This window comes from Psammomys obesus, unplaced genomic scaffold (assembly GCF_907164565.1).
Source record: "Psammomys obesus unplaced genomic scaffold, mPsaObe1.curated_primary_1811, whole genome shotgun sequence".
Classification (NCBI taxonomy): Eukaryota; Metazoa; Chordata; class Mammalia; order Rodentia; family Muridae; genus Psammomys; species Psammomys obesus.
Window position 1 is genome coordinate 12,865,659 of NW_026592118.1, and position 24,723 is coordinate 12,890,381.

The following is a 24,723-nucleotide window of genomic DNA, read 5'->3' on the forward strand; positions in this document are numbered from 1 at the left end:
AGTTAGTGACAGTCTGGGGTTGCTAAATGCGAGTGGCACTGCAATCAGGAATAGTTTTATTTTGCCATTATTCTTGTGGATGCCTGACAGTTTGACGGGGGTCCCTGAGATGAGCCACACGTTTTGTGTTCATATAGCACTCACTTTCCATAGGAGAGCAGATGTGGGAGCCACCTGCGACAGCTCGGCTCGTCCTAGTCAGCACGTTACACCTGGGGCGAGGGACCCTCAACTGAGGAGCTGTTCCCAGCCCACAGGCACGTCTATGGAACGTTTTCTTGATTGATAATGTGATAATGCCCAGCCCATGGTGGGAGGTACTATTCCTAGGCAGATGGGCCTGGGCTGTAAGAAAGACAGCTGGAGGTGAGCAAGCATGTAAGCAAGCCAGCAAAAAAGTAGCATCCCTCTGCGGTTTTCTGCCTCTAACTATTTCATTGGCTTTCCTCAGTGACACACAACAGGAACATAATATCTACATGTGTGGAATATTGGTCAGTCTTCAAAGAGAAGGGAACTGACATCTCTGAATTTAGACTGTGCTCTATGAAATAAACCAGTCACAAGCCAGGTGGTAGGGGCATAGGCCTTTACTCCCAGCACTTGGGAGGTAGAGGAAGGCAGATCTCTGAGATTGAGGACAGCCTAGTCTACAAAGCAAGTCCCTGGACAGCCAAGGCTATACAGAGAAACCCTGTTTTGAAAAATCTAAAGGAAAGAAAAAAGGAAGAAAAGGAAAGGATAGATAGATAGATAGACAGACAGGTAGATAGATATTTAGATACCCTTAATTCCACACTTGGGAGGCAGAAACAGGTAGATCTCTAAATTTGAGGTCAGCCAGGCCTACAGAGCAAGCTCCAGGATAGTTTACACAAATAAACCCTGCCTTTAAAAAAAAAAAAAAAAAAGGCAGGAGTGTTGAGAGGCTGCAGGAAGGGTTAATGGGAAGTTCCTGTTGAGTGGTGCAGTTTCAGTTTTGGTGAGAGAGAGAGAGAGAGAGAGAGAGAGAGAGAGAGAGAGTCTGTATGTATGTTGGTGTTCGGGGGCTCATCTGTGCAGAGACCAGCAGTTGCCATCAAGTGTCTTCCTTCATTGTTATTTTGTGAGACCACATCTTTCAGTGAGCCTGGAGCCTGTGGCGAGCCTCTGCCTCCCACACCTGCGTTAAAGGCCTGAGCCACCACCTCAGGCCCCATGGTGTTCCCTGCGGCTGGGCGTCAGCCAGGACTCGCTGAACACTCACTGATTTGCTCAACAGCCCTGTGCGATATGGATTGGTGGCTCCACATTCCAGGTGTGGAAAATGAGGCCCAGTACCGTGCCCAAGGTCACACCAGAAAGGGGGGGGGGGGGCTCGTGGGGAAGGCTCAAGGTGGGAGGGGGCTGAGGATCTGAATGCACATTTTATGTATCTGCCCGTGTGGTTAATTATAGCGCTCGTCACTCCTGCTTGTTGCTGTGTTAGGACACAGCTTTAGCCATCCATGCCCTTGTTTTAGATACTGCCTCTTCAGTTCCCTCTTCTTCATCTGTGCTTACACTTCCTCATCTGATAATGACTCACAGGCTGACTTCAAAATCTGTGCCTTAAGTGCAAATTAAAGCCCAAGATATCTGAATGTATTCTTTAGAGAAACAGAAATGAAAAATGATGGAGGACCGCTCCCATACATATTTCAGAAGTTCTCAATCTGTGGGTCGCGACCCTTCCACAGGCGTCACCTAGGACCATCGGAAACCAGATATTTACATTACAATCCAAAACAGCATCGAAATTACAGTTATGAAGTAGCAACGGAAGTAATGTTATGGTTGGGGTCACCACAACATGAGGAACTAACTGTATTAAAGGCTCACAGCATTTGGAAGGTTGAGAACCGTTGTTTGCGCAGACCAGGTCTACACAGGGAGTTCCAGGCAACACAGGACTCTGTGGTGAGACCCTGTCTCAGAAAAAGGGAGAGAAGGGGGGCAGGAATGGAAGAAAAGAGGGACAGACGGTCGGACAGGCAGGCAGGCAGACAGACTGTGGTAGTCTCCCAAAACTGCTCAGTAAATTTTTCTGGGATGTAGTTACCGAGATCACCACGAGGGGGCAGGCTTCGGCATCTGTCATTTCCCAAACCCTGGCCTTCCAAGATCCAGTTCACCTTTCCTGCCCTAGCAGGTCCATTTCCGCAGATATTTGACCCCTAATTTGGGAGAACGACTCCAGGTCCTCTCCCTGCCATAGAATAGGAGGAGCAAGAATTGTGAGGACACATGGCTGACCGCGGACGGGTGTCGGGGTCATCACTCAAACAGGCTGGTCTTCTAGAACACAATCCTAGCTGCAGAGCCTTGAAAGTGCCTGCCCACGTTTGTTCATTCACGCCCTGATGGCTCTGGGTGTAAATGCCCAGGCTAGGCCCTCAGGAGCGTGGGGCAGATGCTCAGACCGGAAGGCCCCGAGCCCATGCTGAGCAACCTCGTGCTTTGCACTCTTCATTCATTCCTGCCTGACCTACCTCAGTTAACTCAAAGCCGCCATCTGGCTGCTGCTGCCCTGCCTGGCTGGAGGCTTGCGCTCCGAGGCCCCTGGGTCCAGGCTGCCCTCTTGCCCTGGACCTGCTAGGAGCCTCCGGAACTCCAGGACACAACCTCTGCTCTTGATATTAATAAATTACCCACACTCAGGTTTATTATTATTATTATTATTACTACAGCAGAAATTGCACTCAAAAGCAATGTCACAGACAAATATGGAATGTTGTTCAGTGCTAAAAAGAAATCTTTTTTTAAACCATTTTGTTTTCTTAATCCTAATTATTACTTATGGAAGAAATGAGATCCCTTGGAGCTGAAGCTATAGGCAGCTGTGAACTGCCTGATGTGGGTGCTGGAAACAGTATGTACTCCTAACCACTGAGCCATCTCTCCAGCCCCACACGTGATACTCGAAATGCATGTTACTTAGTGAAAGAATCCAGCGTGGTCTGGTATGGCACAGACCTGTAATCACAGTACTCTCATAGTAGAGGCAGCAAGATCAGTTCATGCTCTGCTCCGTAGCAAGTTTGAGGCCAACCGGGCTAGTTAAGACCCTGTCTCAGAAAAAAAGCCAGTCTGAAAAAAGGTGACAACTACAGCAGCCTACCTCCCTGAGTCCTGGGTTGAAAAGCAAACTATGAGGACAGGAAGATTATCAACAGTTCCAGGGACTGTCCTGTAGCAGTGTTGAGTGGGTGGAGCCTGGGGAAGTGAGGAAGAGGAGGACATAATTACAGCAGGTGTGTGCCAGGACGCCACCACAGCGTCAAAACCCTGCTTTCTTCTCAGAGTCTAGCTGGGCCTCCAGGAGGGTGAAAAGAGGGCTGTGGAGGTGGCTCAGTGGTTAAGAGCTTCCAGAAGACCAGGGTTCAAATCCTAGCACCCACATGGTGGCCCACAACCATCTGTAACTCTAGCCCCAGAGACTTCTTTTCTGGCTTCTGAGGTTACCTGGTGTGGTATTTGTACCTCAGGCAAATATTAAATAAGGCTTTGCCAGGCGGTGGTGGCACACGCCTTTAATTCCAGCACTTGGGAGGCAGAGGCAGGCCAACCTTTGAGTTCGAGGCCAGCCTGGTCTACAGAGAGAGTTCCAGGACAACCAGGACTACACAGAGAAACCCCTTTCCCGAAAAAATAAAATCCCAACAACAGCACATGCTTTACTGACATGGAGGCCTTGTTAGGCAGCCCCACAGAGACAGAGTCACCACTTGTAAGCCACCATGTGTGAAGGCTTAGCAGATAAGAAGTATCTTAACAAGATCTGTACAGAGCTCTCAGTCCTGACTTTGTGTCCTTTGTTGAGATAGTTTTGCTATGTAGCCCTGTGCTTACTGTACATAGCCCTTGCTGGCTTTGAACTCCCATCCTCCTGCCTCAGCCCTTACATCAGCTTGGTCTTCTTACCCTTTAGGTGACTATGCTGCCTGTTCCACTCATGATTCTCATGCCTCCAGGAGGCCTGAGGCAGGAAGACAAGAGTCACCGGCCTGGGACACACGCCTAGAGCCAGTGTTCTCCAAAAGAACACAAGGGAGAGCCAGTCTGGCAGAAGCCTTTCACCAGGGGAGAAGGATTCCAGCACCATTGACATTTACTGAAGGTTTTGGACAGTGACAACATTCCTTTCAGGCAGAACTGTCTGAGATAAGATTGTGAAGGCAGCAGTGAACTGCCTGTATACCAAGGCCTGAGGACACATGATTACTATCTCCTTCCCCAGCTATAAACCTGCAATTTCCTAGGAATCCCACAGGAGCAGCCTTTTACAGTAAAAGGCTTGTCTTGACACCTTGTCCAACCTTTCCGAGCCATGGCTTTCCCTTATCAGATTGCAACTGTACATGCAGTATCTAGGGCAGGAGGTGCCCTAGAACCTCACCTACTGTAAAGGGGTAAAGGGAGGTGATGGGGAGGCATTCCTTAGACACCACTAAGATATGCTGGTCTTGCAAGGAGATGATTGGGTTCCCAGCATTCAGGTCAGGCAGCCCACACCCACTCTGGTTCCAGAGATCTAACGCCCTCCTCTGGCCTCTTTGGGCACTGCGCTCACGCCTGTACAAATCCACACGGATGCACGTATAGACATAGTTAAAATCTTTTTTTAAAAATGTAAAAAAGAAGCTGGACATGATGGTGCATGCCTGTGATCCCAGCACTTGGGAGGCAGAGGCAGGAGGATCTCTGTGAGTCTGGGCCAGCCTGGACTACAAAGAGAGCTCCAGGACAGCCAGGACTATTACACGGAAAAACTCTGTCTCGAAAAACCAAAGCAAAACCACAAAGACAAAAAATTTAAAAAGGCCAGGTAGTGGTGGCACATGTCTTTAATCCCAGCACTCAGGAGGCAGAGGCAGACAGATCTCCCTGAGTTTCAAGGTCAGCCTGGTTTATAAAGAGCTCCAGGACAACCAAGGCTACGTGGAGAAACCCTGTCTTGAAAAAAACAATAACAAAATTAAAATAAAGAAGCTTCCCAGCAGAGGCAGGTGGATCTCTGTGAGCTTTGAGGCCAGCCTGATCTACAAAGTAAGTTTCAGTACAGCCAAGACTACACAGAGAGAAACAAAAACAAAAATTAAAAAAATATATATTATTTCAATAGTGTCCCAAAACCTACAAGAACGTATGCCCATGAGGCTGGAGAGATGGCTCAGTGGCTAAAGGTGCTCACACAGAGGACCTGTGTGGAGGCCCAGCATCCACATGGCAACTCCCACCTGCCTGTAACTCCAGTTCCAGGAAAGCCAACATCCTCTTCTGACCTTCTCAGGCTTCTCCACGCATGTGGTGAACATGCATCACTCAAGAACATGCAGGAGCACTCGCACACACAAATGCCAGATGTTACTATACACTAACATGCAGCAAATAATAAAGTTTTTAAAGAACCTCTCCGCAGGCCTGGAGAGACAGCTCAGAGGTTAAGAGCACTCGCTGTTCTTCCTAGAGGTTCTGAGTTCAATTCCCAGCAACCACAGGGTAGCTCACAACCATCTGCAGTGAGATCTGATGCCTTCTTCTGGCATGTAGGCATAGACACAGGCAGAACGCTGTATACATAATAAATACATCTTCTAGTAAACTCCAGCTCTGCCTCATACTGGCTCATCCTCATTCTGCAGTAAAGTCAAGAATCCTCCCTTCCTGATGAGGCTCCTGAGATGGCTCAGAGGTTGAGAGCATCTCTGCCTGCTCTTCCTGAGGACCCTTGTTCAGTTCCTAGCACCCACATGGCAGCTCACAACTGTACCTCCAGTTCCAGGGGATCCAATGCCATCTCTCAGCTTCTGTAGATACCAAACATTCATGGACATACACGCAAGCAAAACATTCATGCACACAGAAAATTAAGTTGAAAAAATTTGTTTTTGTTTTGTTTTTCGAGACAAGATTTTTCTGTGTAGCCCGACTGTCGTGGAACTCACTGTGTAGACCAGGCTGGCCTCAAACTTGGAGATCTGCCTGCCTCTGCCTCCCAAGTGCTGGGATTAAAGGCGTGTGCCACCACTGCCTGGCTAAGCCTGAGAAATTCTAGCCAGGTGTGGTGGTGCATGCCTGTTATCCCAGCACTTGGGAGGCAGAGGCAGGCAGATCTCTGTGAGTTCAAGGCCAAGCCTGGTCTACAAAGGGAGTCCAAGACAGCCAAGGCTACACGGAGAGACCCCGTCTCGAAAAACCAAAATTAAAAAAAAAATAAAAAAAAGCAAAGTCTGTATTTGAAACCATAATAAAAGGTGCTTGATTTTTCTTTGTTGCAAATACGAGGCCTCTTACTTTCTTCAGAATCAATGTCTGTTATTTTCGGATGTGTGTAAATGTGTATTCATACTGGCAGCGCTGGTACACGCACATCTGTGGCAAATGCTCTGCCACACTTAGCTAGCTAGAGTCCCAGCTGCAGACATTTTTAATGGGCTCAACAAGCCTCTTGTTGTCTATCCCAGCCTTTTTCTCACTGACCACGTCCATCTCTAAACATTGAGGACGATAGAACCCCACTCCCTGGTGTCACAGGAAATGATCTAACCTTAGCTGTCATCTGACTGCCAACTACAAATGCCAGGTTCGTAGACGGAGAAGAAAATCAGTAAGTTTGCCATCTGGGTTAATGCTTAGTATTAAATGTCTGGGCTATGGAGATGCTGTGGGACAGAGCTCTTGCTGTGTGTGACGGTTAATGGTTAAGATTGACTGTCAACTTGACAGGATCTAGGACCATTCAGAGGCCAAGCATCTGGGCAGACCTGTGAGAGAGCATCTTGATTATATTAACTGAAATGGAAGGAGCCACCCGAATATGGGCCGTGTCTTCCAGTGGTGGCCCTGCCATCATGAACCCCAAAGGGCCACACTTTGCCTTTTGCCTGCTTGTCTTTACGTCTAGCTGACGAGTTAATCTATACTGCTTTGGGATGCATCTATCTGCTGACGCCAGGACCTGGCTTCCTCGGTCTGCCAGTGTGGACCGAAGGCTGGTGTCTTTCTGGGACTCCTTCGGGCCTTCAGCAGTAGACTGGCACTGCTGAAAGGCTAATGGCCCTCAGACTCTCCAGTGTGAAGACAGCCACTGTGGGACTACCCAGCCAGCTTGATAAGTCCTCGCTCTTTCTCGCTCTCCCTACACATGCACGCAGGCACGCACACACAACATATCTATCTGTCTGTCTGTCTATCTATCATCTATCAGGTGTATATTATGCCTGCTAGAGTACCCTGACTAGTACACCATGGAGGTGTGTTAGTGTGTATGTATATATGTAAATATATATGCATATATATGCCCGTGCATATGTGCATATATGTATAAATGGCACACGTTCTGCCTTCTAGAGAACCCTGACTGATACACCATGGAGGCATGAGGACCTGAGTTCAGAGCCCAACCCACATGGAGTCAGTGGAGCATCTGTGAACCCAGCTGTCCCGCAGCCAGAGAGAAGACAGAGGCGGGAGAGTTCCCAGAAACTGCTAGGCCAACAGCAAGAGACCCCATTTTCCCAAACAGGGTGGAAGGCAAGGACTGACACCAGAGGCTGTCCTGAAGACACACACTCTCCCTCTCCTTTTTCTAGATTGGCAGAATACTGTTTTAATTTTATGCCTTCAGGTCAGTAATCAGAGACAAACACAATGAGGTGTGCTTTGGAGTGTGGGTGCTGGGGAAGGCAACAGGCTGTTCCTGGTGGTGGTGCTCAGGAGCCGGTGTCAAGGGTGACCTGCAGTTTGCTGTCTGCCTTGAGTAACTTCCCAGAGCAAACCCTGGGACCCATCCCTGGGCTTGAAGCTCTTCTGTGTGCAGTGCTGACAAAAGTACTCTCTTCTCTCCTGGGAGCAGAGAAGCCCACAGGCTGTTCCCAGGAGTCCCCTTTTGGCTCATTAGGACCCTTGAGCATCCTGCAGCGGCTCTCTCCTTTGATCTCAGAGCCCATCCCCAGGGCCACCAGCTCAGCTCCCCAGCAGCTGTGTTTACTCTTGAGGCTTCAATATACTCCAGCGGGCCTGGCAAATCCTGACACCTTGGATCCTTGGCATCCGGGTGGTCTGTAGTTAGGACTCAGGCACTGAAACACTTGGATGCTAAGTCCTGTAGGTAGGTCCCCTACTACGGGTAGCAGGAGTCAAGGCAGGTGTCACCTGGGATCTTCATGGGGAAAAAAAGGATAGACAGTTGGAGTAAGTGTGAGAGGGGCAGAGGAGCTAGTGTTGCCCTTGGGAAACTTGGACTCCATCCCTTATCCAGAAAAGTGAGAAGGCAGTAGTACCCTGAGAGCCTGCAGCCAGGTGGGAAGGGCGAGAGCCCAGGTCAGGGGCTCTGAGGGGCAAAACAAGAGGCTAAGGGGACTCTCCCAAGCAGAGGTGCTGAGGCCCTGACTCAGCGGGGCAGCAGTGGGCTGGCCAGGAGGGGTCGGATCAAGAGGCATTGAGGACTAGGTCACTTGTGTGTGACTCCGGAGCGGCGGGTAGGTCACGGCGCCGGCTTAGCACGCCCGACAGCACTAACGCGCGGGTGCCGGGCCAAGCAAATCTTTTGTCCTGGGCGGCGCTGAGCCAGCAGGCGCCACAGAGTATATACCGGGTCTCGGGTCTCGCCGCTGCCAGCGACACACCATGGCGCAGCGCTCCGGGAAGGTGAGTGTGCCCGTAGCCTCGGGGACCACACCCCTAGACGCGCGCGCGCACGCGCGCGGGGAAGGTACAGACTGATCCCAGATGTTCTTTGGGTGTGTGACAAAGTCAAGCAGGGCTGGCTGAATGAGGCGACCTCCCTCTGTTGGTTGAGGGCGTGTCTGGGGTGTGTGGGTAGGAAGGTCGCACACTCCCCATCCCTCTTTTACGGGATCCCCAAGTCAGGAGGAGTTTGATCAGGCCGATGCTCGGAGTGGTGAATCTCTGATGGGTGGTACGGTGGAATCTCTTCTTCACTACGTGTGTGTGTGGGGGGGGGAATGTGGCCTCTGTCCCCTCATCCTTCAGCATCTTCTCCTCTCCCCACTTGACTGGAGGCTGTGTTCTCTGAAGTGTGTGGAACTTGGAGGGAACCTCCAAATCCTTTGACTGTTGAGATCTTCCAGGATGTCCTAGAGGCCCTAAGCAGACCTGCCTTATACAAGAAGGGCACCCGCCGGTGTGGCTATCCCCTCCCTTCCTCTAATGTCTGGGTCCTAGCAGATCCAGAAACTGTTTGGCCTCCAAATGTTCCCAGCAAGCACATCTGTGGGAAACGTCACTGATCTGTCTGCATGGGCTGGGCCGTGCTTCAGTAACAAACAGCACCTGGCAGAGCAGGAAAGGAAGGAACCCTGGATCGATGCGCGCAGGGAAGGACGGTGCCGCTATATCCCTTTGGGAAGGGTGAAAATTAGTGAGATGGAAATGATGGCAATTTCTGGATGATGTGTGTGACTATTCCAGAGAGTCCTTCTGAGACCACAGTTCTTGAGGACCAGGGAGTTACTAAGTGATTGGAACTCCTAGGATGGGGAGTGATCTGCAGGCTATGGTTGCCCCATCTGTTTAGTTTGGGACAATGATAACCTCTCAGTTTTACTGCCAAGGGTTCATAAAATTCCAAGTCTGATCACCTACCTGCTACTCAAAGGTGTGTCCAAGAAAAAGATCTGAGGACACACTCAGTTGGCAGAATGTTTACCTAAATACATAAAGCTTTGGGTTCTATCCCCAACACGGCACAAACTGGGCCTGGTGGTGCTTGGCTGTAGCCTCAGCTTTCAGGAGATGGAGGCAGAAGGATCAGAGGTTCAAGGTCATCCCTATGTGATAAATGCAAGGCTAGTCTGGGATAACTAAGACTGTCTCCAAAGCCGAGCAGTGGTATTACACACCTTCAGTCCTAGCACCTGGAAGGCAGAGGCTACTGGGTCTCTAAGTTTGAGGCCAGTCTGGTCTACGTGGTGAGTTCCAGGACAGCCAGGGCTACACAGAGAAAGGCTGTCAAGGAAACAACAAAGACCCCGTCTCAAAAAAACGGGGTGTGGGGGGAGGGGTGCGACAGTGAGGAGATGAGTGGCATTTAGCCCTCGCCTGAAAACCCTACTCTAGCTTCCACATTTAAAGAGGTTCCAGTATTAGAAACTTTACTCCCTGAAAAACAAATGCTGAGTTGAGGTGACTTGCTCTGCATGACATTTACGCCTTAGAAAACATTTTCTTTAATGCTATGGTGCATGTCATATATAGTAACAAACTGAGTTTAACAGATACAGTGCAAGTCTGAAAATTGTCCAATTTTAAGTGGGCACCTAGACAAAGGAGAAACCCCCATCCGCAGAAAGCTGGCCACTGTGTCTGCTCCACCGCAAGCCCAGTGGAGCCTGACATCAGCCCGCTGGCCAGTGACCATTCACTCTCTGCCCCATCAGCAAATAGTGTCAGGCATCTACTGTGATGGGCAGGCACAGAAGTCTGGGTACCACTGAGGGTGTTGGAACCCAGACATAGAGAAGCCCCAACCCAGAATCCCTCTGAGACCATGGTTTATTTAGACCCAATGAGTTGTTGAGAGGTTGGAATTTCAGTATTAGGAACTTCACGTTTTGAAAACTCAGTATTGAGTTATGACTTGTTCTGCATGACATTTCTGCCTTGAAAACCACTATTCTGAGTGTTGTATATATGAGCAAGTGCATGCTGAGCACGCCCTGCACGTGTGTGAGCACATGCAAGAGGCCAGGTGGGACCCAGGTGTGGAGAAGCCCTGATGAGCTCTCACCTGGCCTTTCCAGATCACTCTCTACGAGGGCAAGCACTTCACGGGACGGAAGCTGGAGGTCTTTGGGGACTGTGACAACTTCCAGGACCGAGGCTTTATGAACCGAGTGAACTCCATCCGGGTGGAGAGCGGAGCCTGGGTCTGCTTTGATCACCCTGACTTCCGAGGCCAGCAGTTCATCCTGGAGCACGGCGACTACCCAGAATTCTTCCGCTGGAATGGTCACAATGACCACATGGGCTCCTGTCGGCCTGTGGGCATGGTGAGTGAGTCCCTTCTCCTGGGGGCTGGGAACTGCCAGCCCAAGTAGTGGAAGGTCGCCCTGGGCACCTCCCAACCACAAAATATTAAAAACTGAGAGGACCTCAACCAGACGCACCTGGCATGAGCATAAGATGCCGTGAGGACTGGGAAGGGTTGGAGACAATGCAGGAGCCCCGGGGAGTTGCCAAGGAATCCTTTTCGATTTCTGAGCCAAGCATGTAGCTAAATGTCAAAGGCTGGAAATCTGTCTGGAGTGTCACTGAACAGGAATGCACTCCTCAAAAGTAAAACTAGGGGTCGGGGAAATGGCTTCGCTTGTAGAGTGTCTGCAAGCATGGAGACCTGAATTAGGATCCTCAGACTGCAGACAAAGCCAGATGTGATGTTGAGGTGGGGACAGCAGGATCCCTGGGGGTGGCTGACCAATTAGTCTAGCCAAATTGAGAAGCTTCAGGTTAGCAAGAGACTCTCAAAAAAAAAAAAATGGAGATTGAGGAAGACCCCCAGTATTGCCCCTCTGACTTACACACACACACACACACACACACACACACACACACACACACACACACACACGGCTGATTTGAGCATGGGCATCTAGTCATGCAGGTGTCCCCCGGTAGCCTTATGCAAACCTACAACACTCTGAATTTGGAATGGATAATTAAGGAAGCCAAAGTGCCAGGGGGACCAGTAAGAAAACAGGCACAGGGCTCATGAGTTGCACAGATGTTTGCAACTAACAGCTTGGCCTGGTGTGTGGAGGGAGAGTAGAAGAGGGGCGCTGCTCCCCACTGGAGAAATACCCTTTCTGTCTAGTTTCTGTCAAGTCTCCTTGGGGTAGGATTTGAGGAATGAGGGTCTCTTGGGTCACAGGTATGAGACCTGCTCCAAGTGTTGTTCATTAGGTGGAAAACATGATTCTCAGGACCAGCGAGGGCAGGCTCTCATCAGCGAGTCTGTCTGCCAGGGCATCCCGGAAGCCTCCCTGAGGCTCTAGCCAGTGCCTTAGGAGTCTGGACAGGTGCCACTATGCATGGGGGTCCCTTTCTTTTCTACATCATTTACACAATCAGCTGGGCTCTGGCACGTTTCATTGAAGGAGTGCTTTCCTGGTGTCTCTGCCAGGAAGTGGGCATTTGGGGAGAGGCGATAGAATTGTTGGCTCTGGATCCCGCATGATGCTTTTTATATGAAGACTACACGAAACATCTCCTAAAGGCTGTTCTTGTCAGAGCCATCCCAGGCTTTGCAGGAACCTGGCAGTGGGGTGGGGGAGTCCCCTGTCCCCTGGATTCCACAGGGAGATGGATGATGCAGGGTGCTGGTGACCTCATGATGTTGAAACCAGCAGGACCTCCAACAAATGAGTCAGTGTTTTAGATGTCTTGGCTTAGTGTTTTCATAAAGGGTTCTATTACACTTCTAAAATATTATCATTTGGAGGCCTGCCTGCGGCCTCCAGCTGAGGGCGGAGGAGCCAGAGCTGGGACATGAGCCCCCTAAGTGAATGCCTGAAGGGAGCCAGTGACCCCTGCTCTGGTCTTCATGTGCTGGCCTCTAGGAAGCCTTGCAAGCCCTCACTGGACCTTGGGTCCTTAGTTGTAAAAGATGGAAACTGGATAAGTTCAGTGGCTTAGAAGGCTCTTAGAGTAAGAGGGTCCTTTCTCCCACCACATCCCATGGAAGAAAATTCGTGTGTGTGCTGGGATATGGAGAACTCAGTGGTTCCCCAGTCCAGCCCAGGGCCAGGAGTCATCCTACATTCCTTTCCCCCGGGCACGGGGAGGAGAGACTCGGAGTATTCCCTTTTCCTTCCCTACCTGCCTGGGTCCTGGAGCACGGAGAGCACTTCCGCATAGAGATCTTCGAGGGCCGCAACTTCGCAGGCCAGTGCCTGGAGTTCCTGGAGGACTGTCCCTTCCTGCAGAGCCGGGGCTGGGCCAAGAGCTGTGTCAACGCTATCAAGGTGTATGGGGATGGAGCGTGAGTACAGCAGGGCTGCGCAGCAGGTGTGGCATGGTGGGTAGGCGTCAGACCCCCTGGGTGGGCATGGTGCCCCTCTCAGGCCTTCATATGCCTAACATGCTCCAAGCAAGTAGCGAATAGCTACTGGCCCATCTGGCTTTCAGGAAGGTCACAGGGCCTCAGAGGCTCCCCGAGACCTCCCCTCTGGTGTGCCAAGGCAGGGAAAGGAACACTTAGGAAGCTGTGACCATCTCTGCTACAAGACTGAACTTCTAGGCTGTCACTTGACTCAAGAGAACCCCAACTTAATGGGCAGCCTCACCTGCTCTGAGAGGGTACATCTTCCCAGTTCAGATGACCCTTAACCTTCACCCTTCCACCTGGTGGCTAACACCCCACACCAGCTTGTTGGAGGGGTGGGCTCCAACTCCCATAGGATGAGCAAGAGTAGCTGGGAAATTTGCTTGTCTCCTCCCATCCAAAGCAGCTGTCGGAACCCAGTGCTTGCCACATGTGGCAGCTCTCCGGGCACCTGTTCATTGTCTACACACAGCAAAGCTGTAGCTACCATGTCACCTGATCTTGGCCCCACCCCCCCAAGCTGAGGTTACCTGGGAGTCCAAAACAATTTGCTTTGAGAAATTCATGGACTAAATTGTGTCTCATGAGGCCAGAGGCATACACCTGTACGGAAGACATCCTAAGACCCAGGACATAGGTCCCTACCAACCCTGGAGAACCAGAGGGGGAGGATGGAAGGCAGATGCGAACATGGATTGGAGGGGCATATGATCTTTAATCTCCACTTTTCTGGGAGGAGCCAGGTTCAGTGGTCAGAAGGTGTGGGCCAAGATGGTGGGCCTCCGTGTTGGATGCAGGGTGTGCTTGTGTTTGTCTCTGATGACCCTAATTAACCCTTTACATATTATAAACCTTACAAGGGTCCAGAGGTAGCTTTGTAGATGGTGCTGTCTTGGGTCCCTGGAGCCCTTTTAGGGACCTGGCAGACAGTGAAGCAGAGCCCCTTAACTACTTCCCATGTCCCAAGAGTGTTGTTTCTGGGTCCCACGCCGGCTCAGGAGTGAAGTGTCCCTCGTACCTCTGTCCCAGAAGGCTCAGAGGGGAAAACAGACACATTCCCCAATACCCTACTAGACTGAGGCCTCCACTCTCTGCATTTTAGAAAATCCTTATATTTTTTATGTTCGTTTTGCCTGCCTGCATGTCTGTGCCCCACATGCATGCCTGGTCACCATGCACAGAGGTCAGAGGGGGCACTGAATTCCTTGGACCCGGAGCTACAGACAGTTGTGAGCTGCCACGTGGGTGCTGAGAATTGAACATGGGGCCTCTGGAAAAGCAGCCAGTGCTCTTATCTGCTGAGCCACCTCTCCAGAGACCCCTTTCTCCATTGCTTTCCCCCAGGAGTTGCAATGCAGACAGGTGAGTGAGGAGCCAGAGGACTAGCTGTCGTGCCTGCCAGGCCCCTCTCCCTTTCTGGATGTCCACAAGAGCTCCGAGGTGGCCTGGGGCGTTACCAAATAGCGGGCTCTCCAGCGATGTGGTGGGAGGCTCAGATGATGAAGGCCTGCTCTGATCTCCAGCAGGCGCCTCTCCCCCTGTTTCTGTTAGTTTCCAACCCTTGCTCTTCCTACAGTCAGACTGTGCCATTTACTAGGTGAGGGGTCAGGACGAGGCCTCTGATGACCTTGGAGTGGAGGGCTAGGGAAGTGGGCTATGTGGTCTTTAGTGGTCTCTCTTTTTCTCTGAGTTCATCCATGAGCAGAAACTTGGACTAAAGGGCCAAGGCTTGTTTTCTACTGTGGTGAAAGGGAGGGAGGGGAGGGCCGGAGCTCAAGTCTGAAGCACAGAAACAGCCCTTGACCACGGGTCCTGCCAGTTCTCTGGTGCAGCCAGACCTGGAGGCACCTCCCCATCTCTCTCAAGTTCCCCAGGCCAGCCCCCACCTTGACCCCCAAATGTGGGGGCAGTCCACACGGCGACTTTTCTGGCTCTACCTACCGTGCTACACTTGCTGAGAATCTCTTCCTTACACTGTTCCTAGAAGGAGAACACCCTCCTGGTCTTCTCCATCGATCTTTCCGAACCCCTGGCCCATGGTGCACTTCATCTGCGCCACAGCCGGCTGGGCTGTAAAGGACCAGGGGGCCGGAGCACACTCCTCCCCAACAGAAGGGAGCCTTTGCCAGACCTCACGTCCTGGCGGCTCCAGTTACTCTGCACAAGGAAGGCAACACAGCCCACTTGCATGGAACACAGGCCACACCAGGACTGTTGGCTTGAGTGGACACACAGTGGGAATGGTCCCGTTTGTGTCAGGCATCCTGTCAGGAGCTGGGTACTCCATGCAAACGGCCCTTCCCTTCGGTGGGTGACTGGGCAAAGTGCACCACCGAGTCACTCCCGCCCTTGTCATGGTCGGTCAGTTACTAGGCAGTCCCCATCTTGTCCTACCCCAGCACCAGACCCGAATCATCCACTGTGCTCATGGCAATGAGGAGCTAGGACAGAGGGGCGGGACCAGGGAGGCGTTCCTGCGTGGCTCCCTCCTGGTGACTCGCCTTCCCCCCCCCCCCCCGCCTTCAGGTGGGTCCTCTACGAGGAGCCCAACTACCGCGGCCGCATGTACGTGGTGGAGAGGGGCGAGTTCCGCAGCTTCTCGGACTGGGAGGCCCACAGCGCGCGCGTGCAGTCGCTCCGCCGGGTGCTCAACTTCTAGTCCCAGCTGGGGGCGCGCGGCCCGCGGAGGCAATAAAGATCCTGAAAGCGGAGAGCTAGCCGGCCTTGGAGTGCTTTCTGGGCCCCTCCCCGGCTGGTGACCCCAACCGGGCAGGGGGAAGCCTGCTGGAGCAAGGAAGCCAAACCAACTCCCTTCGCTCCCAAAGCCAAGCCAAAGCGGCCGTCGCCTCGGGGGCCCAGGCCACAAGAGGGCGCCGGCGACCAGAACGCAGCAGGGTGTTTGTCCTGCCGCGGGGCCCCACCCGAGAGGAGGGGCGAGGGGGTGAGGGGGTTAGAAGACGAAAAACACTGTTGGGAAACGGGATGGGGAGGTGAAAGGCGGGGCGGGGGAGAAGAGGAGGCTCGGGGCCCGGAGGTTGCTGGGAAGGGGGTGGGGTGGATGAAAAGAAGAGGAGGGGCGGGGCCGGAGAAAAGAGGGGTGAGTTGTGGGGGGGGGTTGGTAAGAAGAGGAGGGCCAGGGAAAGGGGGCGTGGTCAAGGGGGAAAGAGATGGAGCTGATGTAGGGAGGGGCGGGGCCAGGTGAAAGAGAGGGTCGGAGTCTGGCCCCAGGAATACAAGGAATAGAGACCCGGAAGAAGCTATCAGGGTCCAGAGGCTCTAGGCAACATCTGTCTTTGCAAGGTATCACTCCTTCGCGCAGTCACAGGTGCCAATATACAGAGCTTCCCTGTGGGCAGGGTCTGCCTTGGGGCTGGCCGCAAATCTGGAGAACATGTTCCTAGGAATGGAGGAAGGGACTCCTGTGCCCCTGCAGTGGGGTTTCAGGTAAGAGCGTCCACACCATCGAAGGCCAACGTTGTTCAGCCTAGCTCCCCAGTGAGAGCGGAAAGGCTCCTTGAGGGTTTTTTTTTTTCCATATATGATGGTAGTCCAAGTATTTCCCTGCCCGACCAGTGTCTCCCGCCTTTCCTGCCTCATCTCTATCTCTCCCTCCCTACACTGAACGAAATGGAAAAAAGAATGCTATTGAAGATCACTTAGTTCACACAGGATGATGCTGTCACCAGGAGCTGGGCAGGGGACCAAGATAGGTGAGTCCTAGAAATGTGCTGGGGATCTCCTGCGTCCCCCAGGACAGTAGAGGATTGTTCTAGGTAGAGTGTTATTAAGCAGTCTCTGGGTAGAGAAACACAGGGACGTCTTCTGCCACCCAAATCCCTAGGAGTGTGTGTCCCGAGGGTTCTCCGACTCCTGCTTCGTACCACTGAGACGCCACTAAAGCCGAGGGGACCGAGAGCTCCGCAAGTGGACCCTCCATCCCCATGAGGCTCGGGCCGAGGACCTGAAGAAAGCACCAGGAAAAAGCAGCAAGATCGCTTCTTCAGTTTCAGTGTTTCCCCTCGGGAGCGGAGTTTGTTTAGTCAAGCCTGGGTGTTTCGCTCGTCTGTAACAGCAGCAGAGCAGGCCTCTCTGCGGGAGAGAGCTGGAGTCAGCTTGTCGCCATGGGTGAGCCTGTCTGTCAGAAGGCCTTCCCTGAGGAGGTCAGGGCTCTTCCCCTCCTCTGCCACACTGTCCACCCCCACTCATCCACCTCTGAGGAGAGCAGAGTCCAGCTGTCCAGGCTAAGGGGCTCACGCTCTTTTGCTTACACTGAGGACAGCGTTATTAGGGGCGTTTACTGAGCACTGATTTTCTGCCAGGCCCTGTGGTAGATATAGTTCATGAAGCTTTACTCGACATGTACAATAACACTGGTGCTTATTATCACCTCTGGACAAATGAGGTGGTTAGACTCAGACAGATGAAGTGATTTGCTTAAGGTTACACAGTGAGCAGGATTCAGACCCTTTGCTCCTACACTGAGCCACGCATTTGCATATATTGGCACATTTGACTTGAACTTGGAGAAAACGGAAAACCTCTGCTGGCCTGTTCTTACCCTGTGAAATAGACGAAGTCCTGTCTGTTATAGGCACGGTACATCTGTAAGAACAAAAGTCAGCCATGATGTTGCAGGCCCCGTAACCCTAAGCAGAGGCAGGTCTGTCACTGCGCGTTCAAGGCCAACTTCATCTACAGCAAGTTTCAGGTCAGCCAGGAGTGAGGCCCTGTCTGCAAACAAACGAGCAAACAGCAAACACAACCAAATAAGCCAAACAACCTGAAAGGAGAGGCTGCAGCTGCACGACAGCACGTATATACCTCATGCTGTGGGCCGGTCAGGGGGAAATGACCACATACCTGAGGGGAGCAGGAAAGACGTGACCCAGTGCCTGCGTCCCCAGGTGCACAGTGGCCTGATCACCCACGTGGGGAAAGGGCTTCCTCCCCTGTCCTGCTGTCTAAGCCAGTTGCAGGGGCTCCTCCTGAACCTGCCTCCCTCCCAGCTCCCGGGCACAGAGGCACCTCCTTCGTGCCTGTGCTCCACACAGCTTTGCACTCGCGGGTGACCTCCCCATCACCCCAGCCCCCTGCTTGCTAATCTGTCAGTAAAATCTGCTTTTGGTCAGAAAGAAGAAAAACAAGCTCCCCGCTGCAGAGCCTGTGGGCAGCTGTACAGTTTATCTGAAGTCCATCCAGGGGGCCGATGGACCGAGGATGAGAGAGCCCTTAGTCCCGCACATGCTTCTCATATTTCTGTCTCCACTCCGTGGTTTGGAAAACTGGGGCCTTTTAGAGCCATCTCCTGTGTCTTCAGCCCTGAGTCCTTCATGATCCTTCAGGCCCCTTGCTGATCAGGCATCCACAGGCATTGTTTAGCAAGCCTAGTCAGACCACAGGGAAAACCTTTCTCTTTGAAGCCCACACTGATGTCTAGCCATGTCGGTGGTATGTCTCTCCCTCCTCCTCAGCCCATACCAGGACTATTGTACAGTCTCTGTCCCCTCCCTTCCCTGGCCTCCCTCTGCCCCATCTCCAGCTGTGTCCTACTTGGCCACTCCTTGGCTGGAAAGCCTTCAGAGCAGAGCTAGGCCCTAATGCCTGGCTTGCCTCTAGGATCCTCAGTAGAGTTTTCAACCAAAACCTGTATGGGACAACACAATTCTTGCAATCCAGTTTACAATCTTCCTGGCTGAGGGTGTCTAGTGGCAGAGCACCTGCCTACCTGTGTGAGGCTCTAAATTCTAGCCGCACCACAGTCAAATAAAAAGTAAATTACTGATAGGGTGTGGTAGCGCATGCCTTTAATCCCAGCAGAGGCAGGCGGATCTTTGTGAGTCTGAGGCCAGCCTGGTCTACACAGAGAGTCCAGTACAGACAGAGTTATGCACAGAGAAACCTTGTCTCCAAAAACAAAACCAAACCAAATCAAACAAACAAGCAAACCAGCTACCGCTGAATTCCTTTGATGTGTTAGCTACTTTTCTCACTGCTGTGTCAAAATACCCTCAGAAGCAACTTCTAGGAGGTGTATTTGGGCTCATGGTTTCGGAGGGTGTAGTCCGTCACAGTGGCCAGACTATGGTGGCCTTTTTACATAGTGTCAGTTGATGGGGAAGGAAGCTGGGAGCCCCAGCCAGAATCAGAGATACGTGTCTTCAAGGCTTGCTCCAGAGACCCATATCTGTGAGCTGGGCTGTATGTTCCAAAGATTCTACAATCTCCCCAAAACGGTGCCACCAGCTGGAAGCCAAGTGTGCAAGCACCTGACCCTGTTGGGGGGCATTCTACATTCAGATCACACCAGCTGGAGAAGAGGCAGTACTGGAGTGGGGGGGGTGTGTGGCAGTGTGGCCACAGTGGAGTGAACGGCCCCACTGCCACCAAGCAGTACACGCAGCCATACTGGCTGTAGTCGATTTGACGCTATGTGGATTATGCCCAGGACAAAAGCTTCACCTTCTTGCTGAGGTACTCAGAGTCTCAGAGCCATTGGCACGCAATTGTGGTACCCTTCCTGACCCTCCAACATGCCCTGTGTGTCTCATATAGCCCTTATCCCATTTGTCACCTTTTGGTTGATCTTAATGGTTCCTATTGATTGCATTGTGGGGAGGGGTGCCCTGACTGGAACCTTAATGGGCGACCCAGTAAGGCCACCGTAGAGCAAGGTGGGGTACCTGAGCCTAACTCAACTTTCCCAAGCCCTGTTCAGGCAACACCTAGACAGCCTGGTGTCAGCTAAGACACAGAGTGACTTTCCATCCTTGCTAAGCCTGTCCTGTGCAGTGCATGCTTTTATAAAGAGGCTGTTGGCTTCCCTGCTGCCTGTGGACCTGCTGTGCATCTGTGACATAAACAGTCCTGTGGAGACCAGCTGCAACCTGTCCTCGTGACTCCTCTGCACGTGTGTGCGTGTGTGTGAAGGGTGGACGGGGTCGGCAGCCTGTAAATGTGCAGCTCCTTTCTTAGAATGTGGGGGGACAGCCCTGGAGCGGCTGGCACATGCTCAGCGTTTTGCTGGGTAAGGGGGTGGATCCAGGGAGCTGGAGCCTGGGTCCAGCCCGGAGGTGTGCAGCTCTTTGTTGAAAGGGTGGGTCAGCCTGAGTGGTTGGTGCTAGGTTAGCTGGGGTGTGTTCCAGTCTGGGAGACCACGTGTCTATACTGTCTGGGTGGGATGGGGCCAGCCATTGTCATAGAACGGGTTTAAAATTAGGTAGGGGGCTGGAGAGATGGCTCAGAGGTTAAGAGCACTGGCTTCTCTTCCAAAGGTCCTAAGTTCAATTCCCAGCAACTACATGGTAGCTCATAACCATCTATAATGAGATCTGGTGTCCTCTTCTGGCAAGCAGGTGTACATGAAGGCAGAACAATATATACATACTAGATAAATCTTAAAAAAGAAAGAAAGAAAGTAGGTAGGACTCGGGCTGAGGCCTAAAGCACTTTAATGAGTAGCCAGAAAGACCCTTTCTATCCACACCACCAAAATCCCATTGGTGAGAAAAAGCTGGTTTGCCTTGCTTCTCCCCTTTCACATGGAAAAAAGGCAGAGTCTAGTCTGCAGAACACGTGCCAGGACAGCCAGAGGTATAACACAGAAAAACCCTATCTTGAACAAACAAATAAAGAAATGGACACTGTACATGAAAGGAAGCTTTCTATAGTTTCAGGCCTCCACACACACACCCCAAGCACTCCTTCACAGGCTTCTGGGCTCTCCCTTAGGCCAGCAAAGTGCTGTATATTCAAGAAGTGAGATATGAAGCTGTATGGTGGTGATGCATTCCTTTAATCCCAGCTCTCTGGGAGGCAGAAGCATGCAGGTCTCTCTGTGAGTTCCAGGCCAGCCTGTTCTACATAGTGAGTTCCAGGACAGCCAAGACTACATAGAGAAACTTGCCTCCCCCAAAAAAGACAAACAACAACAACAAGAAACAAAAAGCAAGATGTAAGAGTCTGGTTTGATGGACACCTGTAATTCAAGGACTCGGGAGATTGAGGCTCCCAAGTTTGAGGTCAGCCTGGAATACATCATGAGTCCTTATCTAAAAATAATACAAAATAAAATAACCTTTGAGGAGATCTCTGGGGAAAAAGCTTAAATAGTAACAGGAAGAGGCAGGACTAGGTGAACAGTTCATCACGGAGTCATGTTCTTTGCTGGAAAAGACCCCTGATTGGACCAACGCAGGAACGTGGCATGGGCCGCATGACTCTCTTGAGTCTGAAAGGTAAAAGAATGAGGTTTTTTTTTTTTTTTTCACACACAGCAATTCCTGGGCTCTGAGCCAGAGAAGAGCTTCTCCTGGGGGCGTCTGGACCCAGGCCAGTGTTCACAAGCCCGGCTCAGCAGTGTTCCCGCAGTGAGGAAATGATGGTTCCGAGGGTTGCTGCACATCGGCTCTATGCCTTCCAGATCTTAAACCTTTTAGGGAGTCTGCTGCCAGGCGGCTTATTCCCAACAGATTTAAACACGGTATACTTTAGGAAACAGTTTCCTGATGTGACATATTGAAAAATAATCCCTGGTGCACAAGCAAGCATATCCACATCGAAGCTCAACTCAGGCTGTCCTGGAAAACTCTGTAGACCAGGCTAGCCTCAAACTCAGAGATCTGCCTGCCTCTGCCACCACCACCTGGCTAAAAAAAAAAAAAAAAAAAAAAAAAAAAAAAAAAAGACTTGTTTCTAGTTGTGCATGAGTGGGTATGTGCGTATGTCTGTATCTGTCTGTGCCTGTGTGGGTTTATGAATCTTTGTGTGGGTTTGTGCTTGTGAGAGAAAATTCCTACAGATCCCAGGGCCCTTGGTCTCACTGGAGCTGGCATTACATACAGATGGCTGTGAGCCACCCAGTGTGGGTGTCGGGAACTGAACTCAGGTTCTCTGCAAGAGCAGTCATGTTCTTAACCTCTCAACCACCGTTTATCTCTCCAGCAAGGTGTGGTGAGGCGTACCTGTAATCTCAGCAGAAGGGAGGCAGGAGGAACCCCAAAGCTTGCTGACTAGCCAGTCTTACCAAATTGCTAAGTTTTCAGCTCAGTGAGCAAACATCTCTCAAAAAACAAGTAGAAAGTTGTTGGGAGCACAGCATGAAGGCCCTCATACTCACAGAGCTTCGGGAAAACCAGGAATGTTAAGCACACAGGACTGTCCTCTCAAAGGAATGGACATAAAACCTGTTCTTTCTGTCCAGAAAGCTAGGAATTGGAGGTGATTAATAACCCGGTGGTCTGTGTCATCTGTTGGGCCGGGCCACAGCAAGCTTCTACAACCAGAACCAGAGGTGGCTAGTAATCTAAATGAGCCTTCTAGCCAGGGGCTCCCCAAATGACCCTTACATAATCTGTGTAGTCAGAGGCTCCCCCAAGCTCCCACAGGACCAGAGGTGGCTATAGCCCTGACGAACTCTCCATTCCATCTATACAGAGTCTTCCTTGGGTCCTCAAGCTAGTACTGGTGCCCCAGCTTCTTGGGAGAAGTGATGCGAATGTAGCAGAGATGAACCCTGGTACTCAAGTTGCCTTCTACTTTTTATTTGGTCCAGGAGCCCAGCCAGGGCACAGTGCCAACCATCCACGGTGGGTTCCACCCCCTCAGTTAACCCAGTCTAGAATCTCCTCCACAGACATGCCCAGAGGCCTGTTCCCATGGTGATTCCAAATCCATCAGGTTCCAAGATTAACAGCCACACACCCGCATGCCTGATGGATTTGAAAAGTCTCTTCATTTATGACTTTCTCGGTTCTGTTACCATAAGAACTCCATGAAATAATCAGCATGTTAGACCATAGTTGAACGAAAATCTCTGGACATCGCCAGGGCGCCCCCACCCACACTCACTGCCCCAAGGAGCTCAGGCTGCTCTCTTGCTCCAGGGCCTTGTGATGTGTAGCAACAGTGGTGTGAACCGACCCTTCATTGCACCAACATTAGGTGCCACTAAAACTACTGCGTGCGTAAAGTGCTTGCTGTGTGCTTTGCGAGGGCTTGAGTTTGAATCCGAAGAATCTGTGCAAAACGCCAGACTCACTGCAAATTTAATCCCAGCTGAATGGGAGACTGAGACGGGAAAATCTCCCAAAGCCAAGCAAGCGATTGGGACGGCTTCAAACAAGGTAGAAGGATCAACAAATGAGATTGTCCTCTGACCTGCCCACGTGTGCTGTGGCATGTGCACGCTGGCACCTGCACACAGATATGCACAAGTATGAGCATGCACATGTTTTACACACCACATGTGCGCGCACACACAAGTGAAAAAGAAAAACAAAGAAACCTGCTGTAGATATCAGAGTCCTTAAAATTTTCTGTCAGAGAAGAACGCTACCAGAGCTGGAGAGAGGATGGCTCGGCAGTTAAGGACACATACTGCTCTTGTGGAAAGCCCTGACTGTGCTTCCCAGCAGCCGGGCTGGGCTTTGATGCTCTCCTTCCCTTGCCCTCTGGTGTCACTAGGCACTCTTCTTGCTTGTCCTCCGTGGCCTTCTGGCAAAGCCCCTTTCCTGCTCATGCGCACCAAGCTGGGCTTTCTGCGGCCACCACCCAAGGTCCTGTCCATGCCTACTGCTGCAAAAGGCAGGCCTGGTGGGGGCTCTGCCGCCCTGGCTCCCAGCAGAGAGGGAGAGAATGCCCGTGCTGAGCAGCCCAGCCGTGGGAAGCTCTGCTCAGGAGCTCCTCAGGGAGCAAGCTGCAGCATCGTTCCGTGGGCAGGACGAGCTTCTGGGGGGCTCGAAAGCAGAGCTTCCTCCTAGGCCCTCTCACTCAGACACATATGACTTTACAAACGTGTGCTCCCACACTCACGTTAACATCCAACTGACACGCAGATACATACTCGCACACACGCTTTTTCTCTCAAGACGCATGCACGTGCCCACAAACATTTGCATGTACATGCAAATGTTACATTACACTCTGTCTCTCACGGGAGCACTCGAAGCCTTCATGCATCCATGTGCAAGCACGTTCTCCCTTTGCATTAGCACACGTGAACACCCACAGGAGAACACCTTCTCCTGGGCACGCTGGCGCACAGTCTCTCACAGCTGTTCCTTCTGACCAGAAGCCCTACTGGGTCTGCCGAGGGTCATGTGAAGAGTGTGTGACGGCTGTGTCTGGGATGGGATTTGGATATATTTTGACACATGCACACACTTAGGGAAACCACCACCACAGCCCAGAGAGTGAACTAGTGACTTCTGAGTTGTTTCTCCTGAGTCTGTGTTTTTTTTTCCTTTTCTTTTAGAGAAGGGATCTCAGGATGTGTCGGGAGCCGCTCCCGCCATTACAAGATGGCGCCGGCTTCCTGCTTCCTGGTTCTTCTTGCCAGCATTTTCGCGCTTCTTGTCAGCTTTGCTTTGCGATCTGCGCATGTGCCACCTTATGCTAATATAGGCTCGTGTGGTCCTCCGTTTGGAGACCACATGCTAATTAGGTTTTGTGTGGAGCACCAATTACAGACGAACAGGTCGCCTTGCTGGCTATTTAAGCAGAGCACAACCCGGGGTCTGGGTCCTTCACCATCTGCTAAAAGAGCTGTAACATCTGCTAAAAGAGCTGTAACAATAAACTTGCCGCTGAAGAAATCCTCGGTTGTTGCATCGTCCTTATCGGCAAAGGCCGGTCGCGACAAG

At 51.7% G+C, this 24,723-nt stretch overlaps 1 protein-coding gene across 1 annotated transcript; it reads left to right on the top strand.

The window, feature by feature from the left end:
• The first annotated feature begins 8,649 nt into the window (after positions 1 to 8,649).
• Crygn (crystallin gamma N) lies at positions 8,650 to 15,743 on the top strand. The gene is made up of 4 exons (XM_055612994.1): positions 8,650 to 8,670; positions 10,785 to 11,033; positions 12,876 to 13,021; positions 15,611 to 15,743. Exons 1-4 carry the CDS (start codon positions 8,650 to 8,652, stop codon positions 15,741 to 15,743), a joined length of 549 nt encoding a protein of 182 aa, XP_055468969.1.
• The last annotated feature ends 8,980 nt before the right edge of the window (positions 15,744 to 24,723 follow it).